The sequence below is a fragment of the Mercenaria mercenaria genome, chromosome 6 (assembly GCF_021730395.1).
Source record: "Mercenaria mercenaria strain notata chromosome 6, MADL_Memer_1, whole genome shotgun sequence".
NCBI classification, from domain to species: domain Eukaryota; kingdom Metazoa; phylum Mollusca; class Bivalvia; order Venerida; family Veneridae; genus Mercenaria; species Mercenaria mercenaria.
In genome coordinates, this window is record NC_069366.1 from 321,210 (window position 1) to 336,956 (window position 15,747).

Below are 15,747 nucleotides of genomic sequence, written 5' to 3' on the forward strand. Positions count from 1 at the left end.
TGCATTAACTTTTAATGTATCTAATAAATGTGGATTATGTTCTTTTGAATTACTTTTATCAGGTCGTTGTAAATAAACAAATACATGTTGTGGTTTTGTTATACTAGCTGTTATTCTAAAGGTTATATTATTTTGTTGTGTATCAGTTGATTGTGTCACCATTTCCCGAAGGTATGACCATCTTGCTTTTGTAAATCTTTCAGTAATTAGATTAAATCCAAATTCATTAAAAATTAAACGTGGAACCCATAGAATTAATTTTGTTAAAATTACTTTACCAGCATTAGCAGCATTAGCTCTAAATATTAATTCATCATCATCTGTCAGCTGCAGTGTTATTTGAATTTGACTTGGAGGTAAAATATTAGTTTCTAAACCCTGAAAAAATGAATAATTATTTAATGGAATTTTAGCATTTACCTCTTTATTACCCTGGATTAATTTCTTTCTAATAGCAAACCCCGAATTATCAGCCAGCAGCAGTATCAGTAGTATCTAAATAAATATATTCGTTTGATCCAGTTGTTCTTGCATAATCTTCAGACAATTCAACCAAACTCTTTACATTTATTACTTTGTATAAATTATTACAATCATATACAATTTTTCCATTTTGTTTAACCACTAATTGATCAATTAATGAAGCTGCATTATTAATTAGAGCAATTTGATCACCACCACCATAATCATTACCATTAGCAAGCTTATTTACTTTAAAACTTACTTCAAAATAACTATTAAACCAATCAAAATATGAGCTTCTATCATTAATTGTAAAGTGATATCCGTTTTTTTGTTGCTTAAAATTATTTCCCAAGACAGATATTAAAGCTGTATGTAATTGAATAGGAGTTAGTTCGTATCTTTCACAATATTGTTTTGTTCTAAACATGTATATATTATATATTATTTTATTTTTTATAAATTAATCTGTTAATACGTTTACGCGTCCCAGATCCTGACAATATTTTATTTATTCTCATATGAATATCCTCCTCCTCCTCATTATTTTTACTGTTATTCTTTTCTTGTAATTCCTTAGCAATTAAATTACCAACTGCCGGAGCAGGTTTCTTTTTAAATTTTTCAACAATTTTATTAGCAGCCAAATTCCCGACTTCCGTTCCAATCTTTTTTGTTCCACTTTCTAGTGCTGCTTTTCCTGCAGTTTCCAAAGCTTTTTTTCCAGCTGTGCCAATTGAAGATGCAACTCCACTTGAAAACAATTTCGTTAAAGTGTATTTATATTTCTTTTAAAATTAGTGTAAAACTTGTTTCAACCTCATTAAAATTAATTATTCTACCAAATACATCTGTAATATATATTCTAATTGAATTTATAATATATTTATTAATTTCAGAATATCCAACTCTTTGTGGTTCTTTTGTAAATGGATAAGCTCTTGTTAAATCTGCAGTACTTAAAGCATAGATAATATCACTGAAATTACCATCAACAAGTGAATTATCAATAAGATCACAATGAATATAAATTGTATCCACAGAGTTAGTTATATTTGGTGTTGTAGTTCCCCATTCCGTATTTTTCAATGCTTTTTTCTCAAATCCAAGCAATGTATGAAAATTTGACATTCTTAAATCCAACATAAAATTATCTTTAATTGAAATCAAAATCTTAAAACTACTTAAATCAAATTCCAAACTTATTGGAGCAATGTCTGATTTATCAAATTCATAATCATCATTAGTCATTAATGTTTCCCTAATATAATTATTAATATCTGTGTAACTGTAAGAACCATTTGTATATATGATATCTTTCCAATCCTTACCATTATTATAACGAATTCTTTTATTGTCATATTCATCACTAATATTATGCCAAGAGTAGGTCATAGTGTTAATACTATCCAAACCAACAACATAAGTTTTATTTTTATCTAAAATTAAAGAACGACTAAATCTGATTGTAAAATCACTCGGAGTATTTTTGTTATCATTTTTAACTGTTTCAGAACTTAATACTATTTTTTGTTCCATTTATATATTCAAGAAAAATAATTTTTATGTAACATTTCATGTTGTTCTGGTAACAATTTATTCATTTTTAATAGTTCATCAATTATGCTAATACCTTCATTTTTTAGTTCTTCATTATTATTTCCAGCATCAATTGAACCACAAATTAACTCCAAGTCATTAACCAATTCTTCCGGATTACACGGACAAACGTCATAACCTTGTCCTCTAATTACTTTTTTAAATTTCATAGATCTTTTATTGATAGGTAATCCTGATTTTTCTGTTAATTCTTTGAATATTTTTCTTGAATGAATTGAATGTTTTTTATTATTGTTATATCTTTTATTAATTAAATCAATTAAATCATTATCTACTTTAGTGTTAATTACTTCTTTTCCAGTTATTCTATCCTTAACAATTAATTTGTTTTGACTATAAAGTTTATTTAAGTTAATAATTAAATTACCATATTGTCCATTTGGTGAAACTTTATATGGGTTATGATATTTTATTCCTTGTCCATATGGAGAAGACATACCAAGAATATGATTTAACCGGTCTTTGTACTTTATTAATTCGCCTTGGCTATGTTTTAACTCTTTTGCTTCTTTTTGCTTATTTGGATCTTTTGATCTTGATTTGCCAGTTATTGAACCATTTAATTTTTTGATATCCGTAGTAACGTCATCTATTGTACCTTTAAGTTTGTCTTTACTTATTTTATCAGGATCAATTTCATTTGCAGTAAAAAAAGTCAAACATTTCAAACGGTTTGTAATAACCATATTTTTCTAAAACATTATTATCCAGAAAATCATCTAAATCTACTGTAGGTATTTTCTTTTCTTTTGGTCTTGCTCCCAATTCTTCTTCTTCTGATTCTTCAGTTGTATCATCAGTTGTTTCAGTTATTCCCATCTTTTCTCTTCCATAATCTTCTAATTTCTTAAATTCATCTTGAGGAACCCATCCAACAGGTTCATCTCCCCAATCTATTGGTATATATTCTTGTTGTCTTTTAGATTTTTCAACTTTTCCGGGAGACCCTGTAATTGGTTGCGGTTCTTGGAATAGCTGTGGTAAACCCTGGTATGTTTGTATGTCTTTCATTTCATCACCTAGTAACGCTAATTGCTCCTTAATTCCAGGTAATGCTTTTAACTGACTTGATAATTGTTCTTTTTGACTTTCTATTCCTTCAGTAATTGGCTTATAAATTTCAGTGTACATATCCCGATTTGTAGCTTTTCTTATTTTTTCTTTCATTATTTCTTCTCTAAGAGCTCTCATCTTTTGCCCGACTAAGTTTTTTCTTATTCTTATTTCATTAAGTTTTGATTGCATTTATATAATAATGTAAGATAATGTAAGATAATGTAAGATAATGTAATATTATATATAAATGGAAATTCCAAATTATGATACAAAAAGTGATCAATCTAATAAGTTTAAACAATTTAAGCAATATCCTTTTATGCCAGATTCATGTCTTAGAATGTTAATATGTGGATCTTCTGGATCTGGAAAAACAAATACATTAATGCATATACTTCGAAAACCTCTTATATATTATGATAAATTATACTTGTATGCTAAAAACCTAGAACAATCTAAATATAAGGATTTAATAAATCACTTAAATGAAATTGCAAAAACAATTAAAGTAGATCCAAATGAAATACTTAAATATTCAGCTGATCCCAACCAAATTGAACCTTGTGAGAATCTTGAATCAGAAAAACAAAAAGTAGTAATATTTGATGATTTTGTATGTGAAGATAAAAGAGTTCAAAATGAAATAACAAAATATTTTATTCAAGGACGTCACAAAAACTGTTGTGTTATTTATTTAAGTCAGTCTTACTATAAAACACCAAAAGATATTCGAATTAACTGTTCACATTATATTTTATTTGAAAGTCCAGGTAAACGAGAAAATGATATGATTTGTAATGAACAAAATATTAACCCTAACTCTTGCTAATGCAACAAATCAAAAATATGATTTCTTATTTATTGACAAACCAAGGAAGTTTTTTAGAAAAAACTTTACTGGTAATATATAATGGGACTTTTTAATAATATAGAACAAATAAGTGAACCTGACAGTATAAGTAAAGTTAAATTTGATATTGATTTAAGTGATTATGCTACTAAAAACAATTTAAAAAACTTAAAAAGGAAACGGAATCATATCTTCACAGAAATAAGGAACTTGATAACACAATGAACAGAGCATTAGATATGGGAGGTAATAACCTTATAAACCTAGGAGATCCAGATAAACCCAACGATGCAGTTTCAAGACGATTTGTGTTTAAAAAAGTTCAAAGTGTAATAGATAACTATAATCTTGAAGATGTCAAAAGTATAAAACAAACACTAGAAGCAGAAGTAAAGAATATTGAAGATTTAACAAAAGATTTTAAAAAGAATTCATTATTAATAGTTCAATTACAAGGTAAAATTGAAGAAGAAATGAAAGCTATGGTTGATTCTATTAAAGAACTTGAAGAGAAATCTGATTTGACAGATGAAAACATAAAGAATGTGTTTAGAACCAATTTTGAAAAGTTATACAATCAAGTTCAAGAAATAAAAGATAGTATGATTAAACAAGAAGAACTAAAAGACAAGATTATTGAAGCTGAGAAAAAGTTACAAAATATGTATCAGTTAGAAATTAGAACAGAAATAAATAAACTAAATACTGAAACTGAAAAAAAAACACCAAGATTTGTTAGAATCAATTTAAAAAAAAACTTGCAGAATATAAATCTGAATTGGAAAAGGCAGCTTCACAAAGAGGTGATGACCATGACACAGCATTAGATAACCTTAAAAAAGAGCTCAATTCTAAAATAGATGACTTTAAAAAACAAATTCGAATTTGGATTAGTACTGTTGATACACGTCACAATTTAAAGTATGCAGAATTAAATAATATTACAAAAAAATTACAAGAAGATATGACGCAGCTTAATGCTAAAGTTGAAGAACATAAAAATGAACTGGACTTTGTAGTTGAAAAATCAGTTAAACAAGGAGAGTTAATTACTGCTAATACTGAAGCAATTAACATAATTAATGATCAGCTAGAAAATTTGAAGAAACAACTTGTAGACATGATTAATAATGTTGATGCACGTCACAATATAAAGTACGAAGAGTTAAGTAAACTTACAGGTTTATTACAAAAAGATATTAATGAATTTAATGATAAAATTGAAAAAATAATAAATGATCTGGACTCTGTAGTTGAAATATCAGCTGAACAAGGAGAATCAATCACTGCTAATACCCAAGTAATTACTGCTAATACTAAAGCAATAACCACTAATGTCGAAGAAATTACCACTAATGCTGAAGAAATTACAAAAGTAAAAAATGTTTTTCTAAAACAAGAAACACAATTAGCTAGAACAAAGAATACAGTTGACAATTTGTCTGCTTCTGAAGTTGCTACAACAAAACGACTTGATGATTTAGCTGAAATAATTCTTAAACTTAAAAAGAAAGATAAAAAAAAATAAAAGAAGAATTGGAAAATGAAATAGAAAAAGTAAAACGTGAAGTGGTTTTCTTTGAATACAACAGCGGTTATTTTGATGAACCAAAACCAGAACCAACAAACTTTAAAACATATACAATAATAGGAATAAAAAAGTATTTCGATCGCCACGGTGTCTAGATATATTCATTATATGATGATATAACTAAAAGTGGTAAAGGCTATTTTGATGCATTTAATTTGGAATCTGGTAATGTCGTAGATTATAAAGATTTTATAAACACAAACCAAGAATATAAACTAGCTGTACCGGATGTACTATTAAAAAATGTGTTTTCAGCCAAAAAAGCCGGAATTTATATAATAGATGTCAGGTTTTATTTAACGGCGCCCACACAGAGGGACACATGTAAAGTATCACATTTTCTTTTTAGGTGGTGGCAAGATGGTTTTACAGGTAAATTTCCCGGTGGGAGTGTAAATATAACACCAAAGGTCAGTGAATTTGGGCCTGAAACGGAAAGTATATGTTTATATCAGAAAAAAAATTAAAATTTATTTAACAGAAAGGACAATGTTTGACATTCATCCTTATGACGATTCAACATCTACAGAAGTATCATTTATGCTTTTGTCGGATAGTCATGTCAAATTCTACATATTGGAGGAATATATAAATTATAAAGAAAGTAAACTTTTTGAATTAAAAGCTTAATTAAAGTTTTAATTACTATGTTTTTATTTAACTGGAATAATTAATATAATGGGAATATTCAATAATATAAATGAAAAAGTAAATAAAATTGAAAAACAATTAATAAGAAAACCTTCATTGTTTTTAACATGTTATACCCAAGATACCGATAGTGGATTATTTCAATGGAAAACTGTAAATGCTAGTCCTGGTTTAGTTCAAAATGGTAATAATGTAACAATTAAACAAAATTGCATCTTAATTATTCTTGTTGATGCAATTAAATTAGATAAAGGAGAAGCTAAATTACAACTAAAAAATAAAGAAAATGTAATTCTTCAAAGTTATAATGTAAAAAATAACAGAAAAATTGAATCTATTTCTATTAATTATGCTAATGAGTTTAAAATAAATGATGTTATTTATATTAATTCTTTAAACGTTATGAATATTCAGTTAACAATTTATGGTTCTATTATTTAATTTAAGTTTTAATTAATTTAAGAATTAGCTAATGTATCAATACCATTATCAAGAATATATCTTTTATCGTCATAACATGATAAAGATGTTTTATTTATAACATAACTGGAAAGATTGTGTTTATCAGAACGAATAACTTTAAAGGTGTGATTACTTTGGGTTGAATTAAACAAAGTATCTTTATAATTTTTATGAACTATTGTTTTCTTAACAAGATGTTTTTTAATTCCTTTACATTTTTTTACATTAACTTCATTTTCTAATAAATATGAATACATTTTACTTCTTAATCCGACAAATTCAACAATGGGAATGCCGGCAGCTTCATCTTTGAATTTTCCAATTACTTTTTTATTATTGTCGAAATAAAATTTTGAATTACTGTCGTAATCACTATTATCAAATAAATCTTAGTCCTTATAAAAATCCTCATATGCATCTTTGGTTTTTATTTCATAACATAATGAATCAGTGTCAGTGAATAAAAGCTTTGCTGAATCCTCGTACTTTTCCTTAATATAATTATAATGAAAATCATACATTAAATATTTTGATAAATCTAGAATGCACATTCCAACATAACAAGGTCTGTTTAATAACAAACTTTCTTTTATTCTATGAATACCAAACAAATTCTTGTTAAACATCGTTGAACTAACAAATGAAGGTTTGGCTATGTATTTTAATAAAATATTTTCATCATGAGTTAATTTAATATTAACCCTCTTGCGTAAATTCTCCATCGTCTTACCAAATACAGAATTATTCATTAACTTAAAAAAGTCTTTTTCAAATAAATTTTTTGCTTCAGATCTTTTTTGAGTATTAAAATCAATATACTTTTTTAACCAAGGACTTTCGTCAAAAGTTAATATTTTGTGTATTTTTGTTCCTTTAAACCCTAATTGTGTATATAGTTCAAGATTTTTATAATGAACTACATAATTTTGTTTTTCCGTTAAAGTTGGAACTAATTTTTTTACATCACTTTTTCCTATTTCAAATTCTTCTTTAATAGTTTTACTATAATTGGAAAGCCATTGATCTGGTATTTTAATTTTTTCAGGAGCTAAAGGATAATCATTATGTACAGTATGTAATTCTTTTGGATATTTAAGATCACATTCAACTATAAAGTTAGTTTTACCTTTTGCAATTAATTTCTTGAATTGTTTTTCAGATATAAATTTAAAGTTTCCAGAGGGTAAAGGTTGACACATAGCCTAACCGTAAAGGTTATTGGCGTCGAGGTACATAATGTATTTAGATTCTAATTTAGGATTATAATCTTTCATATATTTATTGTTTGCTTTACTGTATCTGTTTGAAATATAACTTATTCCTCCTCTCAGTCCCTTTTCAATAAAAAGATACATATCAATATCAGTTATTAAATCTAACTTAATTCCAGTCATTTTTAACATTGCATCCCAAGCTAAACCAGGACTACTAAAATAATGACAAGGATCTAATTTGTAGTACTCCAAACATAGTTTTCTAAAATTTTCGAATACATCAGCTAAAAGTAATACGTCAGTTTTTAAATATAGATCATGATATTCTCCCATTGTTTTAATTTTAAATTTATTCCAAACATTTTTAGCATGTTCATATTCGTTGTCAGATATGTGTGTTTCATTTAAAATTGAATAAAACTCTTTTTTAGAAGGTAATTTTGTTTCTTTGAATTTTTTAAATGAATCCATGTAATCATATGGATAAACACCTTTTGTTTTTAATAATTCAACACTTTCACAATTAAATTCAGTTAATGTGTATTTAAATTCTGGAATATTTTTTACTAGGTTATCCATAAATTACAAAAGGTACTGCTAAACCTTTATGATAATTTTTGAATTGTACTTTACTTCCCTCTTTTGGCATTTTTACGCCTTGGGTACCATTAATAGCTAAACAATTTGGTATGTGTTCATTTAATATTCTTTCTTGAGAAAAATGTTGCAGACAGCTTTTACAGAAGTGTTTTTTATTTGCATGTTTTGTTTTGTTAAACATTAATCTATTAAAGTCTTTTATCCAAACATAATGTGTTATTTTATCATTAGTAATTAGCAACATGTCACAGTGTTCTTCGTATTGATATTTTGATATGTACAATGGATAAATACTATTTTCTTCATAACCAAATATATTAAATGATATTTCATTTAAAACTTCTATTTTAGGTATTTGATTTAATGTAACAGGAAATTTAATTCCAGTATAATCAAGATCGTTTATATGTTTTTTATATTTTGAAATTTTTTGAGGATCTTTCTCAACAGGAAATTTAAAAGCTAAATGACACCATCTAAAACATTCGTTATCATCATTCTTTATATTTATTAATCCTTTCATTGAATTTTGTAATGGTTTTGGTAATTCTAAATAACTTGAAGCAGCCAATGGACTATACTTAAGTTCAGATTTAAGTATTTCATAAGAGTCGTTTATAGTTAAATATAATTGATTCTTTGGATCTTGTCTATATTCAACTTTAATTTCAAGTTTCTTATAATATTAATTGTTTGATCTCTCAATTTCCATCTATATATTATATTTAGAAAAAAATCGTTAAGCAAAAATACAAAAAAGAAGTTAAAAATATTTAAATTTATATCTTTTTCCGTTAGTTTTTGATATTCCACTTTTTACTCTGTTTTTCCCTTCGCAGCACATTTTTATTAACCCCGAATTAATATCAAGGTCTTTAGATGCTGCGTAAGTGCTTCTATATATTTTTTCTTCATTAGTATCACAATCGGTTGCTCCTCCGGTGGAACCTTCGGTGAGTTCCACTGCAATAACTCTTTTAGGGTTGTTTCGGTGATTATTTGGTCTGGGACAATCACATAATCTTTCGGCATTTTCTTCTTCAGTTAATAGACAACCACAGTCCCATTCAAATAAATTATTTTTTAAAAGATAAGGATCTATAACATTTTGTAATTTATCAATAACGTGATTTTTATATTCATCGCTAATTATTTGATCAAGTTTTGATTTAATAACATTTCTTATTTTAAGAACTTTCTTATATGAATTTTTGTCTGGATTCATTATTTCTCCTAAAGTGCTAGATAATTTTGGCATAATCATTCTATCTACCTTTCTATTAACCATTATATAATATACTTATAGAAAAAAATCTCTAAAAACGCACGTAAAATTTAATACAGCTCTTCTTCTTTTTTACTTTTATATCCGTTAAGTTTAAATTCCTTCATATACGTTTCAAAAGGCATTGAATATTTTTTTTCTTCCTGCATTTCTAATAGTATTGTAAAAATATCCTGAATAACTTTTTTCTCTTCTTCTTTATTTACTTTTTCAATCCGTGCTTTGTTATTAGTTGTTTTATTTTGTGATGATATGCTTTTAAAAAAAATTTCTTGTCGTCAAGTTTTAGTCTGTTAGTAAATATGGTAATTATTGATGGAACAGCGCCAGCAACTGCTACAAATATAGGAATAGCTGGAACAAGTGCTAATGCAGCTGAGCAACCAAAGATACCTGCTGTAATATATAATCCGGTACTTACTCTCCCACAAAATTTATAACTTTTTCTGTAAGCAGCAGCTAGTTTAGTTAAGTGAATGATTAATTGATCTATTGTTTCTATTCCATTATTAGAAATTAGATTTTTATGACTCATTTATATAATATATTTTTTAAATTAAATTTCTTCCAATTCACTAAATGATACCCAACTATTAAATTTTTCACTATAACCTTTACATTTTACTAAAGCTTGTTTTTTCTTATAGTCTCGTCTAATAACTTTTTCTATTCTAAAAACCTCTTGTGTAGTAGGTAAAAGTTCTTGTTCATAAAATGAACCTTGAATTATTTCATCATTTAAATCTTTAATAGTGTATGTTCTGGGATTTGTATTATTAATTTTATAAATTATAAATATCTCCTCTGTCCAGTTTGGTGCATATCCTTTTTCAAAATGTCTTTTAAGTTTGCTTAAACGAACACGATCACCAGTTTTAAATTTTGGTTTACTCTTTGATATCTTTAAATTACCATATAAGTTAAAGTAAACAGTACCTTTATTTAAGCTTTTACTGGCTTCGGTTGGTGTCATTTTTATACTAGAATGTTTTGTTTTGTTATATTTATCAACCATATCCTGCAAATTATCTAAATAAGTATAAGTATTATTTGCTGTAAAATATTTCCACATTATTCTTTTTAAACTTCTATTAAATCTTTCAATAACTACAGCCTTTCCTTCATTCAATGTATGATACATATTAATCTTATTTTTATTCAAAAATGATTCAAACTTTTTATTATAAAATTCTTTTCCTTCATCTACCCATAAATTTGTAGGTGTTCTGTCTTCAGAAATTATTTTTTCAAATGCTTCAGTAACAGATTCTCCAGTTTTATTCTTTAATGGAATAACCCAAGCATATTTACTGAATATATCAATAACGGTTAACAAGTACTTTACTCCTTTATTGTATTTTGAAAAAGCTTGCATGTCAACTAAATCAGCTGACCAAGTATTATCAATATCATTAACAATCATTCTTCGTTTCCTAAATTTTCTTTTAATTGGTTTGTGTAATTCTTCTGCTAATTCATCGCTGCATGTGATTCCGGGGGTATACTCTACCCCCTTTTCCCGTTTTTTGACTTTTGTCCCAGCCCAAGTTTGTATTTCGTTTTAATTATAGGTTTCACAACTAAATGTTTTGCAATCTTTTCTCCAAATGTTTTTGATTTAGTGTTATTTAAATTGGAAAGCATTTTTTTGTCGCATGTACCCTTTTTTACACTGCTGACATAGCAAAAGTCATGGTCCATACATACTACATCCAGTTCATTGACAGGAGGTCCATTATCTAGGGGTTTTCCTGGCCCACAATAGTTATATCCTGGAAGTGTTAAACCTTTTTTAGGTAATAAAGGTAACATTGCTTTGTGAATATCTAAATTACCCCCTGTACTTTTAACAAACTTTGATTTCATTCTTCCACAAGACGAACAGGTAGCCATTATCATTTTTCTCCCGTTTTTTGTTGTAACATAATGAGGATTTATATTATCAGTAAATCTTCTTTCTTTCAAACAATATATTTTATTCTGTAAACTCATTTATATTATATGTATTTAAATTTAATAGAACACTTATATTAAATCAGCTGTAAAACGTTTTATAACAGAACACTTATATTAAATCAGCTGTAAAACGTAAAGCAAAGTATCAAATGTAAATCAAACAAAACAGGGAAGTTCAAAGAAAAGTGGTATTCATTCATAAAGTCAGCCGATATGTTTCCTTTATACTACAAGTAAAACGACATCGGTGTTGCAAATACTTTCATTCATAAAGTTAACCGATGCATTTACTTTGTATAAGTGTATTGGACATTTAAGCGTGTAACATACTCAAACGGTAAAATGATTTTATATGTCTAATAATGTATTTACTAATTAAAAATAAGATCAAATACCTTACATTTTATTAATGAAATTAATCTGCCAAATTTCTGCCAAAATTTTGCCAAGTTGGCGGACACTGTCACATTGCTGCCACTTGGCAGAAAAATGGCAGGCTTTTGATTGGTTGAATTTGTGGTTTCCTACATAGCCATTTTCAGAAAATATGTCAGCTATTTATAACCGGGTTTTCCAAAAGTACGGAAAAAAAACAAAAGTAAGGTTACAAACCTGTGTTTTTAATTGTGTGAGTGGATATTTAATAAAACACTTAATTAAATCAGCTGTAAAACGTAAATCGATCATGGGGAAGTTTAAACGAAATTGTACTACAAATGTAAACATATCGGTTTTATGAATGAAAATAAATCCAATAAAATGTGACACCTGTAAATTTTTCTTCCGGGTTTTAAACTTTGTGCACTTACAAAATAGAAACAAGAGGTTAAGTGAGGTTAAACTGACCATGTTTTCGTGGTAGGATTTTGACAAATATTTGGTGGAAGTGTTTAGTCATATTTTACTATAGGTTTTCATATAGTACTATGAAAACTTGTTTATTTTTTGTTTTTTAATTGCTTGACTTTGTTTTTTTTTAGAAGTGGTCAAAAGGTTAAATAAGGTCAATTAACGCTCGCACCATCATAATATTCACTACTGCTGTCCCGATTATATTTAATAAGGACTTTAGAGGTCAGTTACAAGAAACAAGGTAAATGTATATAATTTTATACTGTTTCTTCTGAACCATTCTTCACACTGGCCCTTACAAAATACAGCTTGAATGTTTTGTCGGATTACCCGTATAAATTAAGAAAACTTTTGCGACATGGACATACATCTTAATACTTACTACTTTATGGCTTATCTTCAGGCCAGTTATCTTCTTGTTTTGGAAGCAGCTCAATGGTTACTTCTTCGTCATAATCTGAGTAGATACTTTCTCTTTTTGCAGGTGTATATTTTACGTCCTGCAATGTAATTTAACATATGCAAGAAGAGTCATCAATCTGTGAACATCTGTAAGTTTTTCAATTTGCCTTTCTGATACATGTATACTATTTCTTTTGAATTTCGTCCTCAATTATTAAAATTCTAATCATTTGATAAAGGTCAGGAGGTTGAAAGTTGTTATTTAATAGCCCATTATAAATTTTAAGACCGATAGAAAGTCGCCAGATGACCTAAATTGTGTCGGTGTCACTCTAAACCCAACAAAAAATGATTGAGTGTAATTATGTTTAGATTTAGCGCTACGTGTTTTGACTGGTACTCTCCAAGTTATATAAATATTAAACCTATCTTTGACTTTCTGAAAACATACTAACACTGGCATATTCCACTGACTTCTTGAAATATACGATACCATAGAAGATTTATTAAAAGTTAGGTCCATGTTTCGGAGAAAAAAGTTTGAACATCACCAAATCATAGAAAGAAAGCATTGTTTTACATGAAAATTAAACAGAATATAAAACATGTATATTATTCTATAAAACTATTGTCAATTTACCTTTGATGCATTTGCAACAATGTACCAGTATTTAAACTTAACATAACTACCCTGTAAACATGAAGTCATCGGGCCAACGACGGAAAACCGTCAAAGGATAATCGTTGTTGGGCCACTGTTGGCCAAACAATGATTAATAAGTATTGTAAATACTGCGGTTGGGCCAACGTTGAACCAACTTTAAATTTCAGTCAAAGATATCTCTGCATTGGCCCAATACTGATTTTCAGGGAAAGACTTACACAGAGAAAACATCGTTGGCCCAACGTTGGCCCATTAGAAGTAATAATATAATAATTATATATTTTACAGGTCACTGTTTTATCACAAGCACCTACAGGTAAATACATAGTGTAGGTGTAACATGCAGTATTTAATTAATAATCAAATACTTTTCTGCACCAATTCGTAATCTGATAGTTTGGACTTATTAAACTTAATACTTATCTGCAGCCGTAATGATATTTTGAACTATTTCAAATCTTCTAGAATCTAATTTGTGAAAAAAATATTGAAGAAAAAAGCTGCTATAACAAATATCTAATTTTGTACAAACATAAAATGTTTACAATAAATCTGTTGAATATTCCAGAACATGAACTCTCGTTAACCCGAGTTATGTAAGAAATCCCAGAAAATGTAGTTAATTTTACTCTCTAGGCGAGATTTCTAGCTGCATAGACATGTGAAGTAAAGGAAACTATTATACATGTTAACAAAAACTCGGTCTACTAGCTATAAACTGTAAGTAGAAGGTTTTGAATATTTTTTTTTATAAAGTTGTTGAATCTTATAGAGAATTTCTTTTTATAGCCTGTATGCATGTAGTATCTATGTGACTTTAACATACGTTGAATACTTTTATCTATAACTGGCGGATGACACTGGTGTTGAGTATTTAATTCTGTAAATAAAATAACTCATATTCTCGTTAATTTTAACATATTTTTCTCCGTTAAATACAGACAAAAATAAATTTCCTACAGTTTATGTCCAGTGGTTTATGTACATCTGTATAGTTATTGTTATCAATGTGAGGTAGATGGTTTAATCAACATTATGATTTTCGTTTTTTTTTTACAGGATGCTGTTCAAGAGAGTAATAATTGAGCGCCGAGCACTGTGGGGCACAGGAAAAAAAGAAAAGATAGAAAGCTGCAACTTCAGTGAGAAAAGAAAACAATCAGACAGAACTTGGATATATAATGAGTTAAAATACAGACAGTAATTCATTTTAATAGGATTTGATCAGTGACTGAAAAAAAGAAAAATAGATTTATAAATGGCTGGAATAAATATTTGAAATGTTGTAGTGATGAAATATTCGGTTATATTTCTTCAGGAAACTTGCAAACAAACTTTAAATAAATGTTAGATTTCTTCTTGTTAAATGTTAAACAAAATCACAATTATTTGAAAATAAAATGTGTACTAAATAATTTTAGTTTTAGTCTATTTTTTCAAATTCGTTATCGTTGGGATAGCGTTGGCATCCTTCTTTCGGCCAACAAAGAGACAGAGTTGGCCCAACGTAGAACCAAGCATAAAAGACGAAAAAATGTTGTTGGCCCAATGAAGGGCCAGCGATAAGTGTAGGATACCAGTAGTTGGCCCAATGGAGGGCCAACGATAAGTGTAGGATACCAGTTGTTGGGCCAACGGTGTACCAACCGTTGCGCCAACGTTGCGCCAATTAGCAAAATGGCGTTGGGCCAACGTTGGAAATCTTCGTTGGGCCAACGAAGAGTCTGCAGTTGGGCCAACGTTGGGCCAACGCATGTCTGCTATCTGGGTAGGTAAAACATCGTTTTTGACAATTGTTTATATTTATTTCTTTAAAAAATGGCATTCTTTTTTAAAGGGGAACAACTCCTTTAGAATATTTTAAGTATCCAATTCTATGGGACAGAACAGTAAAACATGTATTGGACAAATTGTTGTTTGTCAAGATGTTGTTCGTTTACTAATAATATCTGTTGTTTTGTGATATACTGCTAAACCTTAATGTAGTTATGGCACTAGGACCCCTGTTTCACCCACTGGCACCAGACCAGAAAGAAAATGCCTCTGTACATGTTATACCCTACCCCTAGGTATCATATAAGA

General features: G+C 28.1%; 1 protein-coding gene across 1 annotated transcript in view; it reads right to left on the minus strand.

Annotated features, from left to right (window-relative positions):
* LOC123558743 (uncharacterized) overlaps window positions 1-15,747 on the minus strand; it is a 70,278-nt gene that overhangs the window by 6,003 nt on the left and 48,528 nt on the right. The window contains exon 5 of the mRNA XM_053544925.1: window positions 12,982-13,099. Coding sequence (XP_053400900.1) covers window positions 12,986-13,099 — 114 coding nt within the window. The 3' untranslated portion in view covers window positions 12,982-12,985. The remainder of the gene's footprint in view (window positions 1-12,981; window positions 13,100-15,747) is intronic.